Source organism: Cynoglossus semilaevis, chromosome 7 (genome assembly GCF_000523025.1).
Source record: "Cynoglossus semilaevis isolate Cse_v1.0 chromosome 7, Cse_v1.0, whole genome shotgun sequence".
NCBI classification, from domain to species: domain Eukaryota; kingdom Metazoa; phylum Chordata; class Actinopteri; order Pleuronectiformes; family Cynoglossidae; genus Cynoglossus; species Cynoglossus semilaevis.
This window is the reverse complement of record NC_024313.1, coordinates 815213-827489: the sequence shown is the minus strand read 5'-3', so window position 1 is coordinate 827489 and position 12277 is coordinate 815213. Positions and strand designations below refer to the sequence as shown.

Sequence of the window (12277 nt, the reverse complement as noted above, 5' to 3'; positions counted from 1 at the left end):
GTACTTCTTGCAAAGAAACCACTCTTTTTTACGTTGTGGGTAAATAGGCATGTCTTTCCTGCCATATCACAGTCTAATGTGTCTATGTTATCATTGAAGCGGAAAACAACGTGGTTTAAAAGGAATGTTTATTCAACAATAGAGCTTGACTTGTAAAATAGATGTATAAAAATAGATAAATATGACGAGATAATTATGGAAAGTGCTACATACAATCGTGATTTGTTTTTATGGGTTGTTATATGTATAGACGAATTCAATACGGATACGTTTAAACGATAAAATTGCGTTAAAGTTAACTCAGAAGAGTTCACCCAGTTTTCTATTTGATCTTTATTGGTCTAGAAGTATTCCAAATTTCACGGACGCCTAAGTTATCCATGTTTGTTATATCGAAAATGCCTATTCTTGCTTTGTTTTATTATATTTACTCATTTTAAGTAACAAATGCTACACATGTCCGAATTCCAGATGTGGACAATATAAAAAAAAGTCTAAGTTTGGGTGTAACGTAAATAAAAATCAGTTCTTATGTTGAAACGTCGGACCGGAAATGGAATGTGTGCTGCTGACGTCACGCTGCTGCAGGTAGTGAGAGCAGTTCGCAATACTGTAGTGATTATTTGGGTTCTTTTCACTCGTGAATTTCGAGAGGTGATGGTGGACGATGCGGCGCCAACATCTCGTAGTTAAAAAAAGAACATGAAGGACAAGGCTCGTAGAAAAGAGATGAAACGTATGTACAGACGCCTGATTTAAACGAGCGCCGTCCGTTCAGCTCCGTCTGTCTCTTGCTACACGGGAAACAAAGCGACACGAGCCGAATGCGGATTTCACTTTTATCCGGCTTCGTCTGTGTAGGTGGAGGCTGCGGTCTCTGTCGCCCCGAGGAAAACAACAACGACAGACATAGACCCGCAGCTTGAAAAGAGACTTTACAAACGGCGGTGGTTTTTGTAAACGAGGTGGAACTACTCCTCATGCCTTAACTACGACGAGAAGGTGAAAAGATTGTCGCCCGCGAAACGAGATGCAGCCGCCCGAAGACGTTTGAGTTTCAACGTGGAAGAGTCGACCAGGTAAGGGAAAAAAACACGCAAAAACACCGGTGTGCAAATAGCAGCACAACGATACAAGGCTTTAATGACAACCGCGAATATAACGAAATGCGTACGAAAGGGCTGTCGTACACCTTATTATTAACACAATTGTGACCGAAGGAAATTGGTACATCAAGTGACAAGGTAATATCTGAATATCTTAAAGATGTAAACCTAGCGGCTGTTTGTAGCGGCCATAAGAGGTTGCCTACTCATTTTAGGACCTCTACTTGAAAATGTCGTGTTTTTTCCTCCACCAAATCATCCATGTAACATTGTGTTACATATAATGCACCGTGCAGTGAAATCTATAATAAATAAATAAATAAATAAGCAAGGTAAATGTAATTTAAAAAAATTAATATCCTTATCACAGGAAGTGCTTACTATTGTAAACGTTGGTAGGGGCACTCACTGTATCTTTGTTTTTATTCACCTTTCCATTTACATGTGACCAATAAAAAAAGAAAGCTTGACTAGTAAAAGTAAAATCACTGGGGACAATTATGCAACTCTGTCATCTAGCTGTCATTTAACCCATGATTTCCCAAAGGGAACTCCCGAGGAATTAATATAGTTCTGTTTATCTAATCTATGCATTTTTTAAAAATGTAATGACACTGTGTTATTAAAGTTTAATGTTAAACTGTTTTTATACAATAACCTTGGTGGCATTTAGGTATTATTTATAATAACATTCTTAGGCATTCCAGGGGCTGGTTCGTTTGAATTGGCTTTTAGTATTTTTTTAAATTTTTTTTATATGTTTTGTCTGCTGTCGTTGTTGGGCATGGGGCATCTTTTGGTTTTTGGTTCAATGTCTTAGGAACATCACGTTACTGAAATTGTATTAGAGTCCACTTAAGAACAGTTGGACCTACATCCACAACAGTGTTCTTATTGGAGTTCACTGTCTCTTTGCCCTCCCCCAACTCCCAGCTAGTGTAATGAAGTATAAAAAACATCATCGAGTTTCGAGGTACTAAATTTCCTTTTAATAATATGTGATAGTGCTAAATACCGCATGTTTCTTCACTGTTTAATGGCACAGTGTGTAGACCTGCAAAGTTACTTGTCATAAATGCCAAGCTAACTATTCCTCATGGCCCTCGTAGCTAGTTAACGATATATATAAAAATAATGTTTAGTTTATAATATATTAGGTTATCCTTGTTTTTTTTTTTACATACATATATTGGGAGTACTTATGCGCTTATTACACAGAATGTAAACAAAGTTGTCTTCTGCATGTAGCACGGTACGCTTTGTTCGCTAACCAGTTCCCGTGCGGGATTGGTTTAAACATATGTATGTTGTGATAATGGAACATGACTTACAAAATAAATGTATGGGAGATGACAGTGTAACCAAGAAAAGCTTTAGGTCAAGGATGTCGTAAACAAAGGACTCACTGTGTTGAAAATAATTTTCTAGTGATGCTACAATCCCTCCAGGCAAGCAACTGTTCTCTGTAGCTTTGCTACATACATAAAATATTGGAACTATTTCCAATCACCTCAAGTATATTTTCCAGGAATGTTGCCCAAATCAACTCATGTTCCGTGTTAACCCTGCCATTATGTTTTCCCCAGTGGCATTCCCCACCTCTCCTTTTAGGACAAATACATTTTATTTAATTTGGATTTTTACATCACAGATCACAACAGAAGTGATTCAATGTTACCTTTATGATGAAACAAACCTGTACCTTGTCCTTAAACTAAACAGACAAAATAGCCTTGTGTTACTCTTCTTCTTCCCATGACGTGTAAATGGCAGTGCGGCCTCCGCATGATTGCTCATTTACAATTCTCTGCCCTCTGTGGCGCACATCAAAGTTCCATTTGATGCACACACACGTAGGCAAATACACAGGTTGACTTCCACCAGCGCGCAGAGAGACTAAGTGCCTCACAGTTAATGTACAGTACTTTCAGGTCAAGACAAACATCCGCAGTAGGCTAGAAGGAGGTCATACTGCAGGCTGCAGTAAACCCGAGGAAAATATGTTTAGATAACAATTGCTTATGTCCAGCGTGTTTTGTGCTGAAAGAGCTTTTCTGGGTCTTAAACATGTGATCACTGTTTAAATATTGATATATTTTTGTCATTTTGGGAGCTCAATTTGACCTGTGAGGTTACAGCACTTTATATAGTCCGCTTTACAACACAGGTTAATATCAGACGTTTGCTTAGCAGTCACTATAAATGATAACAGTCCGAAATAAGCTGTGTGTGATGTTTGTAAGTGATAAGAAGTGTTATTACAATATTTGACTTGTCTACATGCATGTTAAAAAAAAAAAGAGACTAATAGTCTTTGTTTTTTTTATAATTGATTTAGGTGGACAAAATAGGTGGTTTTAAAGAAGAGATTTTAAAATGACCACTTGTATATATTGCATGTTTACACGTTCAGTATTCATTTTTCAAAAACATTTCTTTCTCGGCTTTTGCCCTTCATCCTCCCACAGCCGTCGAAAGAAGAAACCCTCTGTAAAAACCCAGATCTTCGCTCGCTCATGGTAAGTTTACCAAAGGGACCTTATGACCTGGCAGAACCCAGTAACATCCCCAAAGGCAAACTGACCCTCACTGAGGCCCTGAAGGTCCTTGGCAGCCACCATCATCAGCCTCAAACATGGACACCAGAGAAGATTGCACAGGAATATTCTCTTGACTTGAAAGACACGAAGGCCGTTTTAGAGTTCTTCATCCCTTTCCGTGTTGAACTCATACAACCAAAGAACAACGGCGCCAAGCGGATAAATGCATCTTAGCGATGGGAGATTAAAATATATATAACGTATATGTCTACTATTGTAAAGCTGATGACACGACCCTGGGGTTGGACATAATAAACTTGATGTTTAATGTTGGATTTTCTTATTATTTTGGGATTAAAGATGGATGACTGCAATGCAAAATTATTTTAATGCTTCATATTTTGGTTAGATGAGTTCACAGAGGTTTTCATATACAGTGTTAGGAAATGGTATTAACCAACTCTTCCCTATAAGAAAATGCATCCCGCATCCCTTATCCCTTAGCTAACCATCAAGTTACAGGAGTTACAGTGAAATGTCAGCAGGCAGAGTGATATTTGATTACTGTCGTGTTAGTGGAATCTTGAAAATATACACAATTACAATTATTTTTGCATAAGGTAAAATGATGAGTTGTACTGCACAGCTACATGAATTTTATCCAGGCGTGGGTAACTTTTTGACTCGCGGGCCACTATTGTCCTTAAAATTGAACAGGGGGCCCAGGTCAGGAGCAAATAGATGGAGCGTTCGTGCAAACTAAGAAAAACGACATGTTAAAAGTCATGCATAAAGGCTAAAATGCTTTTATCATTTCCTATGCCATCTATTGGGGAAACGTGAGTATTGCAGGGAAAGGGCAGAAATATAATGATAATATAAATAAATTATATAATTTGGAAAGGTTTGGCAGGCCGGATTAAAAAGATGAACAGGCCGCATATGGCCCCTGGGCCTTATTTTGTTCATGCCTGATTTAATCAGTTGTAGCCTGCAGGTCAAAAAGTTTGTCCAAAACCTGGATTAGACCATGATGGTACTTCTAAAATGACGTTGGTTTCCTTTCGTCCGGAGCGAAGCTGAAATGTACGTCACAAGAAGAGGATCACAACATAAGAGAAATGTGGTATAGACAATGTGGTCTAGGGCAATTGGTCTAGGGCAGGGGTCCCCAACCCGGGGGCCGGGGCGCTTGGGAGCCCCCATGGACTACCTAAGCTGACCGTGGGTTAAGTTAAAAAAAAAACAACTAAAAATAAAACTAGTCAACAAGAGAGGCAGCAATTGTACTGTTTCATTTGAATCAGTTGCACTTTCCCGAGCTTTTTTAACGACACACTAGTGTTCCATAACACAGTGGATAGGAATTGTAGTATGAAAACACACTTCCGGTACTTCTTGCAAAGAAACCACTCTTTTTTACGTTGTGGGTAAATAGGCATGTCTTTCCTGCCATATCACAGTCTAATGTGTCTATGTTATCATTGAAGCGGAAAACAACGTGGTTTAAAAGGAATGTTTATTCAACAATAGAGCTTGACTTGTAAAATAGATGTATAAAAATAGATAAATATGACGAGATAATTATGGAAAGTGCTACATACAATCGTGATTTGTTTTTATGGGTTGTTATATGTATAGACGAATTCAATACGGATACGTTTAAACGATAAAATTGCGTTAAAGTTAACTCAGAAGAGTTCACCCAGTTTTCTATTTGATCTTTATTGGTCTAGAAGTATTCCAAATTTCACGGACGCCTAAGTTATCCATGTTTGTTATATCGAAAATGCCTATTCTTGCTTTGTTTTATTATATTTACTCATTTTAAGTAACAAATGCTACACATGTCCGAATTCCAGATGTGGACAATATAAAAAAAAGTCTAAGTTTGGGTGTAACGTAAATAAAAATCAGTTCTTATGTTGAAACGTCGGACCGGAAATGGAATGTGTGCTGCTGACGTCACGCTGCTGCAGGTAGTGAGAGCAGTTCGCAATACTGTAGTGATTATTTGGGTTCTTTTCACTCGTGAATTTCGAGAGGTGATGGTGGACGATGCGGCGCCAACATCTCGTAGTTAAAAAAAGAACATGAAGGACAAGGCTCGTAGAAAAGAGATGAAACGTATGTACAGACGCCTGATTTAAACGAGCGCCGTCCGTTCAGCTCCGTCTGTCTCTTGCTACACGGGAAACAAAGCGACACGAGCCGAATGCGGATTTCACTTTTATCCGGCTTCGTCTGTGTAGGTGGAGGCTGCGGTCTCTGTCGCCCCGAGGAAAACAACAACGACAGACATAGACCCGCAGCTTGAAAAGAGACTTTACAAACGGCGGTGGTTTTTGTAAACGAGGTGGAACTACTCCTCATGCCTTAACTACGACGAGAAGGTGAAAAGATTGTCGCCCGCGAAACGAGATGCAGCCGCCCGAAGACGTTTGAGTTTCAACGTGGAAGAGTCGACCAGGTAAGGGAAAAAAACACGCAAAAACACCGGTGTGCAAATAGCAGCACAACGATACAAGGCTTTAATGACAACCGCGAATATAACGAAATGCGTACGAAAGGGCTGTCGTACACCTTATTATTAACACAATTGTGACCGAAGGAAATTGGTACATCAAGTGACAAGGTAATATCTGAATATCTTAAAGATGTAAACCTAGCGGCTGTTTGTAGCGGCCATAAGAGGTTGCCTACTCATTTTAGGACCTCTACTTGAAAATGTCGTGTTTTTTCCTCCACCAAATCATCCATGTAACATTGTGTTACATATAATGCACCGTGCAGTGAAATCTATAATAAATAAATAAATAAATAAGCAAGGTAAATGTAATTTAAATGTATTAATTAAATTTAATAATTAATATCCTTATCACAGGAAGTGCTTACTAGTGTAAACGTTGGTATGGGCACTTACTGTATCTTTGTTTTTATTCACCTTTCCATTTACATGTGACCAATAAAAAAAGAAAGCTTGACTAGTAAGTAAGTAAGTAGTAAAATCACTGGGGACAATTATGCAACTCTGTCATCTAGCTGTCATTTAACCCATGATTTCCCAAAGGGAACTCCCGAGGGATTAATATAGTTCTGTTTATCTAATCTATGCATTTTTTAAAAACAGTGTTATTAAAGTTTAATGTTAAACTGTTTTTATACAATAACCTTGGGGGTATTTAGGTATTATTTATAGTAACATTCTTAGGCATTCCAGGGGCTGGTTCGTTTGAATTGGCTTTTAGTATTTTTTTAAATTTTTTTTATATGTTTTGTCTGCTGTCGTTGTTGGGCATGGGGCATCTTTTGGTTTTTGGTTCAATGTCTTAGGAACATCACGTTACTGAAATTGTAATAGAGTCCACTTAAGAACAGTTGGACCTACATCCACAACAGTGTTCCTATTGGAGTTCACTGAGTTGGACCTACATCCACAACAGTGTTCTTATTGGAGTTCACTGTCTCTTTGCCCTCCCCCAACTCCCAGCTAGTGTAATGAAGTATAAAAAACATCATCGAGTTTCGAGGTACTAAATTTCCTTTTAATAATATGTGATAGTGCTAAATACCGCATGTTTCTTCACTGTTTAATGGCACAGTGTGTAGACCTGCAAAGTTACTTGTCATAAATGCCAAGCTAACTATTCCTCATGGCCCTCGTAGCTAGTTAACGATATATATAAAAATAATGTTTAGTTTATAATATATTAGGTTATCCTTGTTTTTTTTTTACATACATATATTGGGAGTACTTATGCGCTTATTACACAGAATGTAAACAAAGTTGTCTTCTGCATGTAGCACGGTACGCTTTGTTCGCTAACCAGTTCCCGTGCGGGATTGGTTTAAACATATGTATGTTGTGATAATGGAACATGACTTACAAAATAAATGTATGGGAGATGACAGTGTAACCAAGAAAAGCTTTAGGTCAAGGATGTCGTAAACAAAGGACTCACTGTGTTGAAAATAATTTTCTAGTGATGCTACAATCCCTCCAGGCAAGCAACTGTTCTCTGTAGCTTTGCTACATACATAAAATATTGGAACTATTTCCAATCACCTCAAGTATATTTTCCAGGAATGTTGCCCAAATCAACTCATGTTCCGTGTTAACCCTGCCATTATGTTTTCCCCAGTGGCATTCCCCACCTCTCCTTTTAGGACAAATACATTTTATTTAATTTGGATTTTTACATCACAGATCACAACAGAAGTGATTCAATGTTACCTTTATGATGAAACAAACCTGTACATTGTGCTTAAACTAAACAGACAAAATAGCCTTGTGTTACTCTTCTTCTTCACATGACGTGTAAATGGCAGTGCGGCCTCCGCATGATTGCTCATTTACAATTCTCTGCCCTCTGTGGCGCACATCAAAGTTCCATTTGATGCACACACACGTAGGCAAATACACAGGTTGACTTCCACCAGCGCGCAGAGAGACTAAGTGCCTCACAGTTAATGTACAGTACTTTCAGGTCAAGACAAACATCCGCAGTAGGCTAGAAGGAGGTCATACTGCAGGCTGCATGTGGACCTTGATAAATAGTCCCGCAGTAAACCCGAGGAAAATATGTTTAGATAACAATTGCTTATGTCCAGCGTGTTTTGTGCTGAAAGAGCTTTTCTGGGTCTTAAACATGTGATCACTGTTTAAATATTGATATATTTTTGTCATTTTGGGAGCTCAATTTGACCTGTGAGGTTACAGCACTTTATATAGTCCGCTTTACAACACAGGTTAATATCAGACGTTTGCTTAGCAGTCACTATAAATGATAACAGTCCGAAATAAGCTGTGTGTGATGTTTGTAAGTGATAAGAAGTGTTATTACAATATTTGACTTGTCTACATGCATGTTGACATTGGCCGCTACACATCTAGCAACCGTCAAGAAAAAGCTATTTATTTCCTCTGTGCATATTTAGACTACCTACTCTACTTCTTTGGGAAAATACTCTTTACTTTCTCATTTTAAAGTGTTAATACGCCTCCCTGCAGCTCTTAAACCATATATTTGAAATGTAATCATGTATTTATTTACTATTTCATACTTTTAATGATAACTAGGGATAGGTTGATGCAATACAGAGGATCAGTGTCGGACGATGTTGGTCAAAATTTTAGAATCATTTGCACGTCATTGCCAAAAACAGAGACACTATCACCTTAGCAACGGCAACTTGTGGCATGCTGGAGGAGAAAAAGGTATCAGATTGATATTGGTATTGGTAGATATTCAAAATTGCAGTATTTGGGATCAGACATCGGGATCAGAATCGTCGTCCCATTTCTGTTGACATTATTGGTAGATATTCAAAATTGCAGTATTGGGATCAGACATGAGAATCGTCGTCCCATTTCTGTGACATCTCTTGCAGATCCAAATCCGGGATACAGTATATTTTATACATACAGTTTCAAAAACCCATGAAGTCGTGAATCCACGAAAGACGAACCGTGAAATAGCTATGGACTACTGTATATGTTAGCCTGCGCTAACAACCTTTTGCAAAAGTTCAGCTTGCTTTTAGTCTAGTGTCGTGAAAACGTGCATGCATGTTAAAACATTATGTCCCCTCGCTTCTGAATATACCTTTAATATTTTATATAATACTATGCAATACAACAAAAAAACACATCTGCCTAAAATTGTACTTTTCTTATCATGTTTTATTTTTAAAATTAAGATGCTAATGTCTGTACTCTTGTTTGTAATTTTTTTTTTCTCTAGGTTTTTTGCAGGATGTGTTTCATTAGCAATGCATATATTTACAGGGTAGCTGTAAGAGTGCTGACTATGCACATTACGTCTATACTCCAAAATGCCTTAATTAATACTAGAACATAGAAAAACAATTCGGAAGTCAACTAGAAAAATGCTCAGTTTAATTTAGATGATTAACATCCCTAGTCCTTTGAAGTGCTGAGAGTTTTTATAATTATTTGTATAATGAGGTATTTTTTAAAATATATTTCTGATCTCTCTCTATAAGTCGCAGGAACCTGAAGCCATGAAGACCCCATCAAGTTCCACTGATCTGGAAACACTGGCAACTGCACCATGCTCAGAGTGAGCTCACCGGCAGCGATGCTTGCTCCACCTCGAGCAGAATGGTTTACTTCACTAGCATTCCCCTGCAAGAGGCCAGGGACAACAACAGCAGTCTCTGCTGCCTCTTTACGGGGCTGTTGAGCTTTTCACCTAAGCTGGAGATGGAAAACATCTCCGCAGCGAATGCCACGCCCCCAGAGTCAGCCACGCCTACGGCGAAGGCCGCAGAGACTCTGCATGGTGTCAGTTTACCTCTGCAGGTCTTCTTTTGCTTTTTTATGGTGGCCATCTTGCTTGTGGCGCTGTTGGGCAACATGGTGGTTTGCGTAATGGTGTACCAGAGATCTGCCATGCGCTCGGCTATCAACACCCTCCTTGCAAGCCTGGCATTTGCCGACATGATGCTGGCCATCTTGAACATGCCCTTCGCTCTGGTCACGGTCATAACAACCGACTGGATTTTCGGGGACCTCTTCTGTCGCGTGTCAGCCATGCTCTTTTGGTTCTTCGTGGTGGAAGGCGTGGCCGTGCTGCTCATAATAAGCGTTGATCGTTTTCTAATAATCGTCCAAAAGCAAGATAAGCTCAGTCCGCAGCGGGCCAAAGTACTGATCATGGCCACGTGGGGTTTGTCCTTAATATTTTCATTCCCTTTGGCTGTCGGGTCCCCTCCATTACAGGTCCCACCCAGAGCCCCTCAGTGCGTTTTTGGCTACAGCACCAAGCCTGGCTACCATGCCTACGTACTGATCCTGATGCTAGTTTTCTTCTTTATTCCATTTATGGTCATGCTGTACACGTTCATGGGGATCCTGAACACCATTCGCCACAACGCCATTCGAATTCACAGCCACACTGACGGTATCTGCCTGAGCCAGGCCAGCAAACTTGGCCTGCTGAGCCTTCAGAGGCCCTTTCAAATGAACATAGACATGAGCTTCAAGACCCGTGCCTTCACCACCATACTCATCCTCTTCTCTGTGTTTACGGTGTGCTGGGCACCGTTCACCGCCTATAGTTTAGTGTCAACCTTCAGTGACGGCTTCTACCAGAAGGACAGCTTTTTTCAAGTCAGCACGTGGGTCCTGTGGCTGTGCTACCTCAAGTCGGCCCTTAATCCACTCATTTACTACTGGCGAATCAAGAAGTTCCGAGATGCCTGCCTTGACCTAATGCCCAAGTACTTTAAGTTCCTTCCTCAGTTGCCTGGAAACACAAAGAGGCGCATACAGCCCAGCGCAGTGTACGTGTGTGGTGAACATCGCTCCGTGGTTTGAAGTCAAATCCAACAATGTTTACCGTTAAATCTCCGCAGAATAAATACAGCTATCTTTGGTCTGATCTGTGAAGTCGTTCCCGACTGAAAGTGGCACCCACTGAAATAAAATACAATGCAAAAGAACGATGCTACGCATACTGAACTGCATGACTCACAACTATTGTAGGTTATACCATTGGCCGAGATGACCTTTATACAATAACTACAGCCAAAAATGACTGCGGCCCATATATTGCGACAGCCATTCAACGCAGACTGATATGTGTTCCCGTGAATCTTAAGTTTTACACTTCTCATTGACCTTAACTCGATGTATGTTTGCCACTTGTAGTCCGATTGCCATTTTACTAAGGCCAGTGTGCTCCATGACCAAATCCAAAAATACCTTTGTTAACAGTGGTCATTTCTCAGCAGGTGAAAAACTAATTTAAAAAATTTGCTTTTTTACTAATGCTAAGCCGCAGTTGTATAACTTACGTACCCGTTCCCTTTCCTGTCGTTATCCAAAATCACAATTAAGATATAGATGTAATTTGGAACCATAACAGTTGATATTATATTTTAGTTTCTCTTGTGTGGAAATACATAGTTTCTGCCACATTTAAACTTTCCTGGCAATATTTTGAATATTTAATCCATTCATTTTAAGTGCTACAACTTGTACAAGGGCATATATATGTATATATATATAATATATATATGTGTATATATGTGTGTGTATATATGTATATATATATGTGTGTATATATGTATATATAAGTGTGTATATATGTATGTGTGTATATATGTGTATGTATATGTATATATATGTATATATAGATTTACACATATGTACATACACTACCGGTCAAAAGTTTTAGAACACCACACTTTTTCCAGTTTTTTACTGAAAATTATTCAGTTTATTGTGTCACTGCACTCTGAAATGAAAGCATAGAACAAATAAGCAATTTGAGTTGAAAAAGAAATCATGGAATCAATTTATAGACCAAAATGTATTCTAAATTTTAGAATAGCCAGCTTTGGCAGATATAACAGCTGAATACATTTGTGGCATTCTTTCTACAATAGAAATCAAATATTCTTCAGAACGTTCTTCCCAAGTCTGTTGCAGAAGTTCCCATAAATGTGTGGCACCAGTTCATCCCAAACCAGCTCGATGGGGTTTAAGTCTGGAGACTTCAAGCTTACCATCTTGTTCTTTTTTCCTGAGGTAGGTTCGGCATAGCTTGGACTTGTGTTTTGGGTCATTATCTTGCTGTAGGATGAACCTCTGACCAACTAGGC

The 12277-nt window shown here is 39.1% G+C and overlaps 1 protein-coding gene across 1 annotated transcript; it reads left to right on the top strand.

Annotated features, from left to right (window-relative positions):
- Window positions 1–5584: 5584 nt before the first annotated feature.
- On the top strand, window positions 5585–11716 carry gpr63 (G protein-coupled receptor 63). The gene is made up of 2 exons (XM_008312641.3): window positions 5585–6116; window positions 9653–11716. The coding sequence occupies exon 2, from the start codon at window positions 9771–9773 to the stop codon at window positions 10986–10988; it is 1218 nt and encodes a 405-aa protein (XP_008310863.1). The 5' UTR covers window positions 5585–6116; window positions 9653–9770; the 3' UTR covers window positions 10989–11716.
- The last annotated feature ends 561 nt before the right edge of the window (window positions 11717–12277 follow it).